Below are 17,649 nucleotides of genomic sequence, written 5' to 3'. Positions count from 1 at the left end.
ACTAATGGTCCACCCAAGAGCTGTTTTATGGCTCCTGAGCACTGAAACAAGCGCCTCTTCTTCTTCAGGCTTCAGAGAAGAGCTAATAATTACTGGATATGAATCATTTCCACTCAAGAACACATATTTCAGAGAAGGAGGTAAAGGTTTGAGCTCAAGCTTGGGGACTTCTTCCTCCTTTATTGGCGTGTTCATCATCTCCTTTTGGGGTGGTGAATCATCAACTTTAACCAATTCATACTCAAAAATAGGATACAGAACATCATCAAGTACCTCAGTTTCCAGTACTTCTTGAACAAGTGGTTCAATAACATCTATTTTCATACACCCCTCAGAATCATTAGGGGTGCTTGAGGGCTTCAAAAACATTTAGGACCACCTGTTCTTCATTGACCCTCAGGGTTAATTCACCCTTTTTGCACATCAATCAGAGCTCTACCTGTAGCTAAAAAGGGTCTACCAAGTATAATAGAGGTTTTACCTCCTCTTCCATGTCTAATATAACAAAATCAGCAGGGAAGATAAATGTCCTACTTTCACAAGTAAATCTTCAACAACACCCACAGGTAATTTAATAGAAAGATCAGCAAGTTGAAGAGAAATACAAGTGGATTTTACCTCCTCAATTTGAAGCTTTTTCATCACTGAAAGTGGCATTAGATTGATGCTAGCTCCAAGATCACATAAAGCTCTCTGAATGCCGACATCTCTAATGGTGCAAGGAATGACAAAACTTCCTGGGTCTGGCATCTTCTCAGGAAGGGTGTGTTGAATAATGGCACTACATTCCTTAGTTAACACCACTGTCTCTTGTTCCTTCCAATTCCTCTTGTGAGTCAACAATTATTTCATAAATTTTGCATAGAGATGCATTTGCTCCAGAGCCTCTACAAAAAGAATGTTGATCTGCAGCTTCTTGAAGACATCTAAAATTTGAGAATTGCTTTTCCTTGGACGCCTTTTGAAGCCTCTAAGGATATGGCATTTTTGGCTTGTATTCAGGAGCCTTTGGCAAGGTGGGATAATTGTCAAGAGAGTCAGGAAACGGGTTGTCTGCACGTTTAGGAGGGCGTTGGTGCACAAATTGTGAATCACACTTTTCACAACTCGTACCACTGACCAGCAAGTGCATTGGGTCGTCCAAGTAATACCTCACGTGAGTAAGGGTCGAATCCCACGGAGATTGTTGGTTTGAAGCAATCTATGGTTATCTTGTAAATCTTAGTCAGGAAGTCAATTATGTTTATCAGTTGAGTTGCGAATAAACAAGAGAGCATGGATTAAAGGTTACTTGTTATGCAGTAATGGAGATCTGTTGGAGTTTTGGAGATGCTTTATTTTCTGAATCTCTGCTTTCCTCTGTCTTCTTGTTCACGCACGCACGTCCTCCTATGGCAAGCTGTATGTAGGGGTTCACCGTTGTCAATGGCTACATCCCATCCTCTCAGTGAAGAATATGCTCACATGCTCTGTCACAGCACGGCTAATCATCTGTCGGTTCTCGATCATACTGGAATAGGATTCTTCGTCCTTTTGCGTCTGTCACTAACGCCCAGCACTTGCGAGTTTGAAGCTCATCACAGTCATTCGATCATTGAATCCTACTCGGAATACCACAGACAAGGTTTAGACTTTCCGGATTCTCATGAATGCCACCATCAGTTCTAGCTTATACCACGAAGATTCTGATTAAGGAATCTAAGAGATACTCATTCAATCGTATATAGAACGGAGGTGGTTGTCAGGCACATGTTCATGGTTTGAGGAAGGTGATGAGTGTCACAGATCATCACCTCCATCACAGTTAAGCGCGAATGAACATCTTAGATAGGAACAAGCGTGTTTGAATGGAAAACAGAAATACTTGCATTAATTCATCGAGACACAGCAGAGCTCCTCACCCCCAACAATGGAGTTTAGAGACTCATGCCGTCAAAGAGTACAAAGTTTAGATCTAAAATGTCATCAGATACAAATAAGTCTCTAAAAGTTGTTTAAATACTAAACTAGTAGCCTAGGTTTGCAGAAATTGAGTAAACTATAACAGATGGTATAGAGATCCACTTCTGGGCCCACTTGGTGTGTGCTGGGCTGAGACTTAAGCAATTCACGTGCATAAGGCTATTTTGGGTGTTCAACGCCAGGTTTGGATCCATTTCTGGCGTTGAACTCCAACTTTTAATCCTTTTCTGGCGCTGGACGCCAGAATTGGGCAGAGAACTGGCGTTGAACGCCAGTTTACGTCGTCTATCTTTGAGCAAAGTATGGACTATTATATATTGCTAGAAAGCCCTAGATGTCTAATTTCCAACTCAATTAGAAGCACGCCATTTCGAGTTCTGTAGCTCCAGAAAATCCACTTGAGTGCAGGAAGGTCAGAATCCAACAGCATCAGCAGTCCTTTTCAGCCTGAATCAGATTTTGCTCAGCTCCTTCAATTTCAGCCAGAAAAATACCTGAAATTACAGAAAATACACAACTCATAGTAAAGTCCAGAAATATGACTTTTTCCTAAAAACTAATGAAAATAAACTAAAAACTAACTAAAACATACTAAAAACTATATGAAATTAACTCCAAAAAGCGTATAAAATATCCGCTCATCACAACACCAAACTTAAACTGTTGCTTGTCCTCAAGCAACTAGACAAATAAAATAGAAGACTAATAGGTTGAGAAGCAATAATATCTCAGAGTTTTGAGTGAAGCTCAGATTCTAATTAGATGAGCGGGACTAGCAGCTTTTTGCTTCCGAACAGTTTTGGCATCTCACTTTATCCATTGAAGCTCAGAGTGATTGGCATCTATAAGAACTTAGAATTCAGATAGTGTTATTGATTCTCCTATTTCAGTGTGATGATTCTTGAACACAGCTATTTCATGAGTCTTGGCCGTGGCCCTAAGCACTTTGTTTTCAAGTATTACCCCTGGATACATAAATGCCACAGACACATAATTGGGTGAACCCTTTGGATTGTGACTCAGCTTTGCTAAAGTCCCCAATTAGAGGTGTCCAGAGTTCTTAAACACACTCTTCTTTCTGCTTTGGACCTTGACTTTAACCGCTTAGTCTCAAGTTTTCACTTGACACCTTCACGCCACAAGCACATGGTTAGGGACAGCTTGGTTTAGCCGCTTAGGCCAGGATTTTATTCCCTTAGGCCCTCCTATTCACTGATGCTCAAAGCCTTGGGATCCTTTTTATTACCCTTGCCTTTTGGTTTTAAGGGCTATTGGCTTTTTCTGCTTTTTTTTGCTACTTTTTCTTGCTTCAAGAATCATTTTTATGATTTTTCAGATTATCAATAACATGTCTCATGTTCATCATTTTTTCAAGAGCCAACATATTTAACAGTCTTAAGCAACAAATTCAAAAGACATATGCACTGTTCAGGCATTCATTTAGAAGACAAAAAGTATTGCCACCACATGTAACTAATTAGAATTTCTCTTATTAAAACTCAAAATTTTATGGCCTCTTATTCAAAAGATCTACTATTTTATTCATGTTTGCTGATGATGAGAAAAATAAACTATAGCTTAATTGGAGATAAGATCAAAATAGATACTAATTACTATTATATGATCCTAAGGTGAACTTTTCTAATGACACTATCACAGATTTAAAGCAGAAATTGGAATTTAACAACCTTTATTCTGGGGGAACAGGGGTTCCTCTGATCCTTGGGGTGCTTGGTCCTGCAAGAGATAACTTCTGGCGCTTTAAGTCCCTTAAGTCACGCCCTTGCTCCTCTTGTTCTTTAAACATATAGGTAAGAATTTGACTGTGTTCCTTCTGTTCCTTTATTATTTGCTCCATAGCTTCCCGTATCTTGGTGATAGACGTCTCAAGATACTCCCAATATTCAGATTGAGGGATTTCTGGGAGGAATTCCTGCGTTTTCTTCTTGGTGGATCCTCCTGCGCTTGTTGTTTTTCCATTGATGCCTTGGTGATTGGTTTCTCAACTGAGATGTACTCATTTATTCCCATCCTTACTCCAGCGTCCTTGCAGAGCAGCGATATCACGCTTGGATAAGCCAACATGGCCTCCTTAGAATTTTTGTTAGCAATTTTGTAGAGTTCAGCTGAGATCAGCAGATGAACTTCCACTTCCTTTCCCATCATGATGCAATGGATCATCACTGCTCTTTTAACTGTGACTTCAGAACGGTTGCTAGTAGGCAACAGAGAATGCCCAATGAAGTCCAACCATCCTCTGGCGACTGGTTTGAGACCTTCTTTCTTGAGTTGATTTGGGACACCCTTTGTGTTGGTGGTCCACCTGGCTCCAGGGATACATATGTCCTCTAGAATCTTATCCAGACCCTTGTCTGTTCTCATTATTCTCCTGTTGAAGGAATCTGGATCATCTTTCAGCTGAGGTAACTTTAAGATCTCTCTAATCTTGTCAGGGGTGGTATGAACAATCTTTCCTCTGACCATGGTCCGATATTCATAGAAGGCAGTTCCAGATAGTTTTTGCTTGTCAGTCTGCCACATATTAGCATAGAACTCCTGGATCATATTCCTTCCCACCTTCGTTTCAGGATTAGCTAGGACTTCCCAGTTCTTGATTCGAATTTGCTCCTGGATCTCCGGATATTCATCTTCTTTCAGATCGAATCTAACTTCCGGGATCACTGATCTCAGACCCATTATTTTGTTATAATGGTCTGAATGTTCTTTAGATAAGAACTTCCCTTGATTCCAAAGTGGTTTTGGAACGCTCTCTTTCTTGCCTCTTGGAGTGGGTTATTTTCCTTTGGGGGCCATGATCTTAGTGATCGCGGATAAACACACCAAACTTAGAGGTTTGCTTGTCCTCAAGCAAAAGAAAAGAAAGGAGAGGGATAGAAGGAGAGCTAGGTGCAATTGTTGATGGGAGAGGAGGGAGGCCGAACTCAAATTTATAGGGGGGAGGGTGGGTTTTCGAAAAAGAAGAGATAAAGATATGATAAAAGATTTATTTGGAAAAGATAAGATAGAAGATATGATAAGAGAAGATATAGTTTAAAATTGAGAGGATATGAAAGATTTTTGAAAAAGATAGATTTAGATTTGAAACAGATAAAGTGGAGGTTTTGAAAAAGATATTGATGAGTTGAAAAGATAGATTTGTAAAAAAATTTTTTTGAAAAGAGTTGGATTGAATTTGCAAAGAGGCCTGGTGCTTATGGATTAAAATACATTTGATATTTTTAGGGTAGGATTTTTAGAAATTATGGAATTTAGAAATCAAGGTTCTTAACATGTTTATGCAAGAAATCATGTATTGAAGTATGAAAATCAAGATTTAGAATGAAAAAAATTGAATAAAAATGAGTTTTGTCTCCTCCCTGCCATCCTGGCGTTTGAACGCCCAAACACTGCCTGTTTTGGGCGTTCAGCGCCCAATTGCTGCTCTTCTGGGCGTTCAACGCCCAGCTGCTGCCATTACTGGCGTTCAACGCCCAGTGGGTGCCCATTTCTGGCGTTGAACGCCCAGATTGCTACCATTACTGGCGTTTTCTTGCCAGTGAGCTCTTTTCTCTGTTTTGTGTGCCGAGGTCTTCTGTAAATGATTCCTCACCTTAGTGTCAGTGAACTTTATATAAACAAATAAAAATAAAAATAAAAATAGGGCAAAATGCTTAGAGGATTGTTGCCCCATGGCTGGGTTGCCTCCCAGCAAGCGCTTCTTTATTGTCTTTAGCTGGACCTTGCTGAGCTTTTAATCTAGCTTCAGCCTTGAGCATTCTTGCTCAATGTTGCCTTCAAGATAGTGCTTGATTCTCTGTCCATTGACAATGAACTTCTTATTAGAATCAATATCTTGAAGCTCCACATAACCATATGGTGATACACTTGTAATCACGTATGGTCCCCTCCACCGGGATTTCAGTTTCCCGGGGAATAGCCTGAGTCTAGAGTTAAACAACAGAACCTTCTGTCCTGGTTCAAAGATTCTAGATGACAGCTTTCTGTCATGCCACCTTTTTTATTTCTCTTTATAAAGCTTGGCATTTTCGAAAGCTGTGAATCTGAATTCCTCTAGCTCATTTAGCTGGAGCAATCGTTTTTCTCCTGCTAATTTGGCATCAAAGTTTAGGAATCTGGTTGCCCAGTAGGCTTTATGTTCCAGTTCCACGGGCAGGTGACATGCCTTACCATACACGAGTTGGTATGGAGAGGTCCCTATAGGGGTCTTGAATGCTGTTCTGTAAGCCCACAGAGCATCATCCAAGCTCCGTGCCCAATCCTTTCTACGGGTATTTACTGTCCGTTCTAGGATTCTCTTTAATTCTCTGTTAGAGACTTCAGCTTGCCCATTAGTTTGTGGATGATATGGAGTAGCTACCTTGTGGCGAATTCCATACCGAACCATGGCAGAGTAAAGCTGTTTATTGCAGAAGTGAGTGCCCCCATCACTGATTAGTACTCTAGGGACACCAAACCTGCTAAAGATATGTTTCTGGAGGAACTTCAGCACTGTCTTAATATCATTGGTGGGTGTGGCAATGGCTTCAACCCATTTTGATACATAGTCAACTGCCACCAGAATATAAGTGCTTGAGTATGATGGCGGGAAAGGTCCATGAAGTCAATTCCCCATACGTCAAACAACTCAATTTCCAAGATTCCTTGTTGAGGCATGGCGTAACCATGAGGCAGATTACCAGCTCTTTGGCAACTGTCACAGTTACGTACAAACTCTCGGGAATCTTTATAGAGTGTGGGCCAATAGAAGCCACATTGGAAGACCTTGGTGGCTGTTCGCTCACCTCTGAAATGGCCTCCATATTGAGATCCATGGCAATGGCACAGGATCCTCTGTGCTTCTTCTCTAGGCACACACCTACGAATTATTCCGTCTGCACATCTCTTAAAGAGATAAGGTTCATCCCACAAGTAGTACCTTGCATCAGTAATTAATTTCTTCTTTTGTATCCTGTTGTACTCCTTGGGTATGAACCTTGCAGCTTTATAGTTTGCAATATCGGCAAACCATGGTGTTTCCTGAATGGCAAATAAATGCTCATCCGGAAAAGTCTCAGAGATCTCAAGAGAGGGGAGGGGCGTCCCTTCTACTGGCTCTATCCGGGACAGATGATCAGCTACTTGGTTCTCTGTTCCTTTTCTGTCTCTTATTTCTATATCAAACTCTTGCAGAAGCAACACCCATCTGATGAGCCTGGGTTTTGAATCCTGCTTTGTGAGTAGATATTTAAGAGCAGCATGATCAGTATACACAATCACTTTTGATCCTACTAAGTATGATCTGAACTTGTCAATGGCGTAAACCACTGCAAGTAATTCTTTTTCTGTGGTTGTGTAATTTTTCTGGGCATCATTTAAAACGCAACTAGCATAATAAATGACATGCAGAAGCTTGTCATGTCTCTGTCCTAATACTGCACCAATGGCGTGATCACTGGCATCACACATTAGCTCAAATGGTAACGTCCAGTCTGGTGCAGAAATGACTGGTGCTGTCACCAGCTTAGCTTTCAGCGTTTCGAACGCCTGCAGGCACTCTGTGTCAAACACAAATGGCATGTCCGCAGCTAGCAGATTGCTTAGAGGTTTTGCGATTTTTGAAAAATCCTTTATAAACCTCCTATAGAATCCTGCGTGCCCCAGAAAGCTTCTGATTGCCTTAACATTGGCAGGTGGTGGTAATTTTTCAATTACCTCTATTTTTGCTTGATCCACCTCTATTCCCTTGTTTGAAATTTTATGCCCAAGAACAATCCCTTCAGTCACCATGAAGTGACATTTTTCCCAGTTTAATACTAGGTTGGTTTCTTGGCATCTTTTCAGAACAAGTTTCAGGTGATCAAGACAGGAGCTGAATGAGTCTCCATATACTGAGAAGTCATCCATGAAGACTTCCAGAAATTTTTCCACCATATTAGAGAAAATAGAGAGCATGCATCTCTGGAAGGTTGCAGGCGTATTACATAGCCCAAATGGCATCCTTCTATAAGCAAACACTCCAGATGGACATGTGAATGTTGTTTTCTCTTGATCCTGAGGATCTACTGTAATCTGGTTATAGCCTGAGTAGCCGTCCAAAAAGTAGTAATAATCATGACCTGCTAGTCTTTCTAGCATCTGGTCTATGAATGGTAAAGGAAAATGATCCTTTCTGGTGGCTGTATTGAGCCTTCTGTAGTCAATACACATGCGCCACCCTGTAACTGTTCTTGTAGGAACCAGTTCATTTTTTTCATTATGAATCACTGTCATGCCTCCCTTTTTTGGGACGACTTGGACAGGGCTCACCCATGGGCTATCAGAAATAGGATAAATAATCTCAGCCTCTAGTAGTTTGGTGACCTCTTTCTGCACCACTTCTTTCATGGCTGGATTTAGCCGCCTCTGTGGTTGAACCATTGGTTTGGCATTATCCTCCAATAAGATTTTGTGCATGCATCTAGCTGGGCTTATGCCCTTAAGGTCACCTATGGACCACCCAAGAGCTGTCTTGTGTGTCCTTAGCACTTGAATAAGTGCCTCCTCTTCCTGTGAATTTAAAGCAGAGCTTATGATCACTGGAAAAGTGTCACCTTCTCCCAGAAACGCATATTTCAAGGATGGTGGTAATGGCTTGAGCTCGGGTTTAGGAGGTTTTTCCTCTTTCAGAAGAAATTTTAAAGGCTCTTTCATGTCCTCTGAATCCTCTAAATCAGGCTGAACATCTTTAAAGATGTTCTCCAACTCTGATTCAAGACTCTCAGTCATGTTGATCTCTTCTACCAAAGAGTCAATAAGATCAACTTTCATGCAGTCTTTTGATGTGTCTGGATGCTGCATGGCTTTGATAGCGTTCAACTTAAACTCATCATCATTGACTCTCAGGGTTATTTCCCCCTGTTGGACGTTAATGAGGGATCGTCTAGTTGCTAGGAAGGGTCTTCCTAGAATAAGAGTAGCACTCTTGTGTTCCTCCATTTCCAACACAACAAAGTCAGTGGGAAAGGTGAATGGCCCAACTCTGACAATCATGTCTTCAATCACGCCTGATGGGTATTTAGTGGAGCCATCAGCAAGTTGGAGACATATCCTGGTTGGTTTAACTTCTTCAGTTAAGCCAAGCTTTCTGATAGTGGATGCAGGTATTAGGTTGATGCTTGCCCCAAGATCGCATAAGGCTGTCTTGGTGCATTGACCTTCTAATATGCATGGTATCAGAAAACTCCCAGGGTCTTTGAGCTTCTCAGGAAAGCTTTCCAGAATGACTGCACTGCATTCTTCAGTGAGGAGAACTCTTTCTGTTTCTCTCCAATCCTTTTTATGACTCAAGATCTCTTTCATGAACTTGGCATAAGAAGGTATTTGCTCAAGTGCTTCTGCAAATGGAATCTTTATTTCAAGAGTCCTGAGGTAATCTGCGAAGCGAGCAAATTGCTTATCCTGCTCCTCTTTCCGGAGTTTTTGAGGATAAGGTATCTTGGCTTTATATTCTTCAACCTTAGTTGTTGTAGGTTTATTGCCTACAGAAGTGGTTGAAGAAGCCTTTTTAGAGGGGTTGTTATCAGCATTTGTGTGTGTCTGATCCCTCACTGGCAATTGAGTGCCAGAGTTAGAAGCTGGAGTGAAACTAGACGCCAGCTCCTTGTCTGCTCCTGGCGTTTGAACGCCAGAATTGTGCCCATTTTGGGCGTTCAGCGCCAGATCTTGCCCATTTTGGGCATTCAACGCCAGATCCTTGCCCATTTCTGGCGTTGAACACCAGTCGTGCCTTGTTTCTGGCGTTGAACGCCAGTCCTGAGCATGGTCTGGGCGTTCAGCGCCCGCCTTCCACCAATTTTCTGGCGTTTTCGTTCCAGAATTACTTTTCCCTGGGCTCTTACTGTCCTCAGGTGAATTTTGGGTGGTTTGCTCATTTCTTAGCTTTTTGCTGCCTTGAGGTGGGGTATTTAATGTTTTCCCACTTCTTAGTTGAACTGCTTGGCATTCTTCTGCTATTTGCCTTGACAGCTGCTGCTTTGTTTGCTTAAACTATTCGTCCATATGTATATTAGCCATCCTTGTCTCTTGTAGTCTATCTTTGAATTCGGCTAACTGCTTTGTTAGAAAGTCCAATTGCTGATTGAATTCAGCAGCTTGTTTTATAGGACTGAGTTCAGCAGTTGCTGTTTTGACCTCTTCTTTCATGGGAGGGTCACTGCTTAGGTACAGATGCTGATTCCTGGCAACTGTATCAATGAGCTCTTGGGCTTCTTCAATTGTCTTTCTCATGTGGATAGATCCACCAGCTGAGTAATCCAAAGACATCTGAGCTCCTTCTGCAATCCCATAATAGAAGATGTCTAACTGAACCCACTTTGAAAACATTTCAGAGGGGCATTTTCGTAGCATCTCTCTGTATCTCTCTCAAGCATCATAAAGAGATTCATTATCTCCTTGTTTAAAGCCTTGGATGTCCAGCCTTAGCTGTGTCATCCGTTTTGGGGGAAAGTATTGATTCAGGAATTTTTCTGTCAGCTGTTTCCATGTCCTTATGCTGGCCTTAGGTTGGTTATTCAACCACCTCTTAGCTTGATCTTTTACAGCAAATGGAAATAGTAATAGTCTGTAGACATCCTGATCTATTTCTTTATCATGTACTGTGTCAGCAATCTGTAGAAACTGTGCCAAAAACTCTGTAGGTTCTTCTTGTGGAAGACCGGAATACTGGCAACTTTGCTGCACCATGATAATGAGCTGAGGATTCAACTCAAAGCTACTGACTCCAATGGAGGGTATGCAGATACTACTCCCATATGAAGCAGTAGAGGGGTTAGAATATGACCCCAGAGTCCTCCTGGACTGTTCATTTCCGCTTAGGTCCATGATGGAGAAAGGGAGATGATATAAAAATTATTTTTATTTATTTATTTATTTATTTATTTCGAAATCAAAATAAATCAAAATAAAATAAATAAAAATGCGTGAAAGATTTTTGAAAAAGTGAGGAGAGAGAAAGTGGTTAGGAGATTTTGAAAAGGATATGATGATTTTTGAAAAAGGTTTTAACTTTTGAAATAAAAATCTAAATTTTAGCAATAGATTTCGAAAAAGATGCTTTAAAATAGAGAGAAAAGATATTTTTGAAATTTAAGAAGAGAGAGAAAAATAATAAGATAGCACAAGATTTGAAATTTTTAGATCTAATGCTCCTTGTTTTCGAAAATTTTTAAGGGAAAAACACTAAGGAACACCAAACTTAAAAATTTTAAGATCAAGACACAAGGAAAACTCAAGAACACTTTGAAGATTCACAAGAACACAAGAACACGAAGGAAGAACACCAAACTTAAAATTTTTAGAAAACTACTAAAATTTTTGAAAAACACAGAGAAATTAACAAGAAAACACCAAACTTAAAGTTTGGCACAGGATTTAATAGAAAAATTATTTTTGAAAAAGATTTTAATAAGAAAATAAGGATTCTAAAGTTTTAACACGACAATAATACGAGACTCTAAACAAAAAGAGAAATTTTTCCTAATCTAAGCAACAAAATAAACCGTTAGTTGTCCAAACACGAACAATCCCCGGCAACGGCGCCAAAAACTTGGTGCACAAATTGTGAATCACACTTTTCACAACTCGTACCACTGACCAGCAAGTGCACTGGGTCGTCCAAGTAATACCTCACGTGAGTAAGGGTCGAATCCCACGGAGATTGTTGGTTTGAAGCAATCTATGGTTATCTTGTAAATCTTAGTCAGGAAGTCAATTATGTTTATCAGTTGAGTTGCGAATAAACAAGAGAGCATGGATTAAAGGTTACTTGTTATGCAGTAATGGAGAATCTGTTGGAGTTTTGGAGATGCTTTGTTTTCTGAATCTCTGCTTTCCTCTGTCTTCTTGTTCACGCACGCACGTCCTCCTATGGCAAGCTGTATGTAGGGGTTCACCGTCGTCAATGGCTACATCCCATCCTCTCAGTGAAGAATATGCTCACATGCTCTGTCACAGCACGGCTAATCATCTGTCGGTTCTCGATCATACTAGAATAGGATTCTTCGTCCTTTTGCGTCTGTCACTAACGCCTAGCACTTGCGAGTTTGAAGCTCATCACAGTCATTCGATCATTGAATCCTACTCGGAATACCACAGACAAGGTTTAGACTTTCCGGATTCTCATGAATGCCGCCATCAGTTCTAGCTTATACCACGAAGATTCTGATTAAGGAATCTAAGAGATACTCATTCAATCGTATATAGAACGGAGGTGGTTATCAGGCACACGTTCATGGTTTGAGGAAGGTGATGAGTGTCACAGATCATCACCTCCATCATAGTTAAGCGCGAATGAACATCTTAGATAGGAACAAGCGTGTTTGAATGGAAAACAGAAATACTTGCATTAATTCATCGAGACACAGCAGAGCTCCTCACCCCCAACAATGGAGTTTAGAGACTCATGCCGTCAAAGAGTACAAAGTTTAGATCTAAAATGTCATCAGATACAAAATAAGTCTCTAAAAGTTGTTTAAATACTAAACTAGTAGCCTAGGTTTGCAGAAATTGAGTAAACTATAACAGATGGTATAGAGATCCACTTCTGGGGCCCACTTGGTGTGTGCTGGGCTGAGACTTAAGCAATTCACGTGCATAAGGCCATTTTGGGCGTTCAACGCCAGGTTTGGATGCATTTCTGGCGTTGAACTCCAACTTTTAATCCTTTTCTGGCGCTGGACACCAGAATTGGGCAGAGAACTGGCGTTGAACGCCAGTTTACATCATCTATCCTTGAGCAAAGTATGAACTATTATATATTGCTGGAAAGCCCTGGATGTCTACTTTCCAACGCAATTGGAAGCACGCCATTTCAAGTTCTATAGCTCCAGAAAATCTACTTTGAGTGCAGGGAGGTCAGAATCCAACAGCATCAGCAGTCCTTTTTCAGCCTGAATCAGATTTTTGCTCAGCTCCTTCAATTTCAGCCAGAAAAATACCTAAAATTACAAAAAAACACACAACTCATAGTAAAGTCCAGAAATATGACTTTTTCCTAAAAACTAATGAAAATAAACTAAAAACTAACTAAAACATACTAAAAACTATATGAAATTAACTCCAAAAAGCGTATAAAATATCCGCTCATCAGGCGTGCTCTACATCTCCCTTCTTTTTCTCTGGAGCTTCTTTTTCAACTAGCTTTTCATTGGTCTTGGTCTCAGAGCCAGCTACTTTACCACTTCTCAACTGAATAGCCTTGCAATCTTCTCTTGGGTTCACCACTGTATCACTTGGAAATGTACTTGCAGACCTCTCAGGTATTTGCTTGCTTAGTTGGCCCATCTGTACTTCCAAGTTTCTAATGGAGGCTCTGATTTTCTGCATAAAACTCCTCATCAGCTCCCAATTAGAATCTTCTTGGGATTTAGAGTTTTCCTGCTGAGGTGGTTGTTGCTGCTGAGACTGAAATTGGTGGTTGTTGTAATTGTTCTGTTGGAAGCCGCCCTGAGAATTATTGTTGAAGTTCTGAGGTCTTTGAGGTTGGTCCCTCCATTCAAAATTTGGATGATTCTTCCACCCCTGATTGTCTTGGAATATGGATCATTGTTGGGATTTCTAGGACCACTCCCCATGTAATTGACCTGTTCAATAGAAGGTTTAGCATAATCATAATTATCATTTTGCACAAAGTTACTTGCCATGTCATAGGAGGTCTCTTGGGGGTGGATTTTGAGTGTTGATGGCTGAGACTTGCATGCCACCCATCTGTTGAGTAAGTAGATTTATCTGCTAGGACATAAGTTTGTTCTGAGCAAGAAGAGTATTAACAGCTTCCACTTCCAGCACGCCTCTCTTCTGAGAGGTCTTAGAGTTCACATGATTCCTGTTAGATGAGTATAAATATTGGTTGCTTGCAACCAATTCAATCAGCTCAATAGTCTCCTCTGGTGTCTTCTTCTTGTGCAGTGAACCGCCCACAGAAGTATCTAAGCTCATCTTGGACATCTCGCCCAAGCCTTCATAGAAGATATCTAGTTGGGTCCATTTGGAGAACATGTCCGGAGGGCATTGCCTACTCAGTAGCTTGTATCTCTCCCAGGCTTCATAAAGGGTTTCATCCTCCTTCTGTCTGAAGGTCTGAACCTCCAACCTAAGCTTAGTCAGCTTCTTTGGTGGGAAAAATTTAGTGAGAAACTCTGTAACAACTTTTTTCCAAGTATTCAGACTCTCCTTTTGTTGTGAATCTAGCCATAGCTTTGCTTTATCCCTCAGAGAAAACGGGAAAAGCATGAGTCTGTACACCTCTGGGTTCACTCCATTTGTCTTCACAATATCACATATCTGCAGAAAATCAGATATAAACTGATTTGGATCTTCATGAGGAAGTCCATGATACTGGCAGTTTTGTTGCACCAGGGTGACCAATTGTGGCTTCAACTCAAAGTTGTTTGCAGCTATAGGAAGGACCACAATGCTTTTTCCATAAAGATCTGCAGTAGGAGCAGAATAAGAGCTAAGCAATCTCCTTTGTTGATCATCTCCATTCGGATTTGTCACATTGGCATTAGCATTATTATTAGGATCCATAGTGGATTCTGTAGCCTTGTAAAGTCTTGCTTGTTGTAAACACCGCCTGAAAATTCTTTCAGGTTCATGATCAAAGTCTAAGAGATGTTCTTTGTCTCTATTCCTGCGCATAAACAAACTGAAGACAAGAAAAGATGGGACTCTCTACGTCAGAGTGCAGAGAAGTCCCAGTGAGGTAACCTGAATAAAGAGATAAAAATATTGAATAAAACAAACAAACACTAAAATTCAAAAATTACTAGAAAAAGTATTACTAAAATTTTTGAAATTATTAGAAAAATTAATTAAAAAAATTAAAATAAGACTAACTTGGGACACCAAATTTAATTTCAAAATTTAAGAAAAATTATTAGTATTAAATTATTATTTAAAAAATTTTTTAAAGATAAAAATAAAACAAAACTAATAGAATATAAAAAGAGAAAATAAAATAATGGAAGTAAACAAAAACGAAAATAAAAGAAAGTAAAAATAGAAAGAAAATAAAATAAAAATGAAATAATAAAATATAAAAAAATAAAAAACGAACTAAAGTTAAAAAAAAAAGAAAGAAAGATCAAAAGCAAAAGGACGTAAAGGAAACAGGAGGGGGGGAACGAACGAAACCGTACGGGAATGAAAATAAACAAAAAATGAAAAATAAAAATTAATAATAATAAAATAAAATTAATTAAAATTAAAACGCTTAATTTAAGCAAGTAAGCAACTAATAGTTGTTAATCACAGTCAATTCCCGGCAACGACGCCAAAAACTTGGTGCGGAATTTCTAACCACAAACTAACCGGCAAGTGCACCGGGTCGTACCAAGTAATACCTTACGTGAGTAAGGGTCGATCCCACGAGAATTGATGGATTAAGCAACAATAGTGTTTGATAGGATTAGTTAGACAAACAGAAAAGAGTGTTTTGGTATTCAAAAAAAGCATTAAACAGTAAATTACGAATTTTAGAAAGCAAGCAGCAAATGAGTTGTGAAATATATATGGGAAAACAGTTAAGGTTTCATAGTTATCTATTTTCTGGATTGACTTTTCTTATTAACTAATTTTAATCATGTAAGATTTAATTCATGGCAAACTATTTGTGACTAGACCCTAATTCCTTAGACCTTCCTAGTCTCCTCTAAAATTCATCAACTGCCAATTCCTTGGTCAATTAATTCCAATTAGAGGGTGATGATCAAATTCTAGTTTATATGCTACAAGAATCCTAATTATTCAAAAATAAAGGGATTATATGTCACGTATCCCGTTAAATACAAACAATTAGAAATTCAGGATAATATGTTTTCAAGCTATTGTTCAAGTAAAGAGCTTTTCCAAGTTATACAAGAACTCAATTAGAACATGGGTCATACTTCCGTTCCACCCAAATTCATAAGATGAAGAACGAAAACAATTATTGAAATATAAATCAAAACATGAATTAAAATAGGAAAATAATAATATCAATCCATACAATAGACAGAGCTCCTAACCTTAACAGTGGAGGTTTAGTTGCTCATGGTTCAGAAAGAAAATAAGGATTTAGGTAAAATGTACTGAGTTCCAATCTGATGGGATTAGGTAGAAATCTCCCTTTTATAACTAATCCTCATAAATTTAAAATCTAATTTTTAAAATTAAAATAATATCTTTTCCTAAAATCAGATTTGAATTTAAATTTGAATTAATTAACAAGTCTTCAGCTGATGGGTGGGGACCACTTGCTTTGTCCATCTGCAGCTTCTCATCTGTGTTTTCTGGGCTGGAAACTGGGTCAAAACAGCCCAGAAATCGTCTCCAGCATTTTTCTGCGTTTTCTGCAAGTGGCACACGTCACGCGTACGCGTACGCGTCAGTCACGCGTACGCGTCGATGGTCTTTTTCGCGAGTCACGCGGACGCGTCGGTCACGCGGACGCGTCGCTTTGCAAATCTTCAAATCACGCGTACGCGTCAGTCACGCGCACGCATCGCCATGGAAAGCTCCAAATCACGCGTACGCGTCAGTCACGCGTACGCATCGCTCCTCTCTGCCATCTCCTTTGATTTTTGTGCTGCAGAAACTCCATCAAATCCAGCCGAATGCTACCTAAAATAAATAAAATTGTAAAAGACTCAAAGTAGCATCCATATTGGCTAAAAGATAATTAATTCTTTATTAAACTGAAAAAATTTGATGCAAATTCACTAGGAAAAGATAGGAAAGATGCTCACGCATCACAGTACAAATCAAAGAAACAAAATGAGAGAAAAATAGAGATAGTATTGTTCACCCAACAACAGCAGCAACAACAAGCCAACCAAACATTCCAACAGTACCATCTCCATGGCCTTTAAGTTTTCTAGCAACTGCAATAGCCACTGCCTTGTTCTTGGAAATTTGATAGAAGAAATAGTATATTTCCTAACACCATTTGTAATAGCATAATTCAGATAAAACCCTAACAATAACAACACAAACACGCAATCATATTACTTTTACAGCTGAATCATCAATAGAGCATAACTGGTCCCTCGATTCTATCTAAGCATATCAAACATATTGTTTACAGTAAGAAGGAAGAGAAAATGAAAAAAAGATTAAAACATAGCCAAATGCCAACAACAACATAGCCAATGGAGACTAAAACACATAAAATTGATGACTATTGATACTTACATAACAATTTGGCCATGAGAAGAACAGAAAAAATTCAAGTTCAGTGACAAAGGAAAATAAATTCAAGTTATGGATTCAGTCAATCTTTTTCATTGGCTATCCTTTCTCTTTTCTTTTTGCTATTAGCTCAGAAATCCATGAAAATTCATTACACTTTAGTAATATCAATTTTTCACTAAACTCAAAGAATTGCTTAAGCATGAACTTTCATCAACATGCAGCAACAAATGAAACCATTGTATTTACAACAATAAAACTCATTCAAAAATCCAGTAGATAAGCAGTGATTGAATAAAGACTAAGCATGTATCTGAGCAACTCGATCAATCTCCGAAAGCAATAATGCTTTTCTATTCTCCGGTACTTTCAGAAAAAGAATATGCCGAATTTCTTATGCTAAAAATGAAGAACAGAAACCATATCAGAACTGAAAGGAAATGGAATGTAGGCAGTCCATCAGAAGGATAAATACTTAATCTA

At 39.3% G+C, this 17,649-nt stretch overlaps 1 protein-coding gene across 1 annotated transcript in view; it reads right to left on the bottom strand.

Annotated features, from left to right (window-relative positions):
• Nucleotides 1-17,406, bottom strand: part of LOC112721437 (peroxisomal nicotinamide adenine dinucleotide carrier-like) — a 39,159-nt gene extending 21,753 nt beyond the window's left edge. The window contains exons 1-2 of the mRNA XM_025772503.1: nucleotides 17,389-17,406; nucleotides 16,784-16,914 (exon numbers count right to left, since the gene is read on the bottom strand). Of these exons, the coding sequence (XP_025628288.1) occupies nucleotides 16,784-16,914; nucleotides 17,389-17,406 (149 nt within the window). The remainder of the gene's footprint in view (nucleotides 1-16,783; nucleotides 16,915-17,388) is intronic.
• Nucleotides 17,407-17,649: the final 243 nt, after the last annotated feature.

Source organism: Arachis hypogaea, chromosome 11 (assembly GCF_003086295.3).
Source record: "Arachis hypogaea cultivar Tifrunner chromosome 11, arahy.Tifrunner.gnm2.J5K5, whole genome shotgun sequence".
NCBI classification, from domain to species: Eukaryota; Viridiplantae; Streptophyta; class Magnoliopsida; order Fabales; family Fabaceae; genus Arachis; species Arachis hypogaea.
The sequence above is the reverse complement of the archived record's forward strand: the minus strand, read 5'-3'. Positions and strand labels throughout refer to the sequence as shown.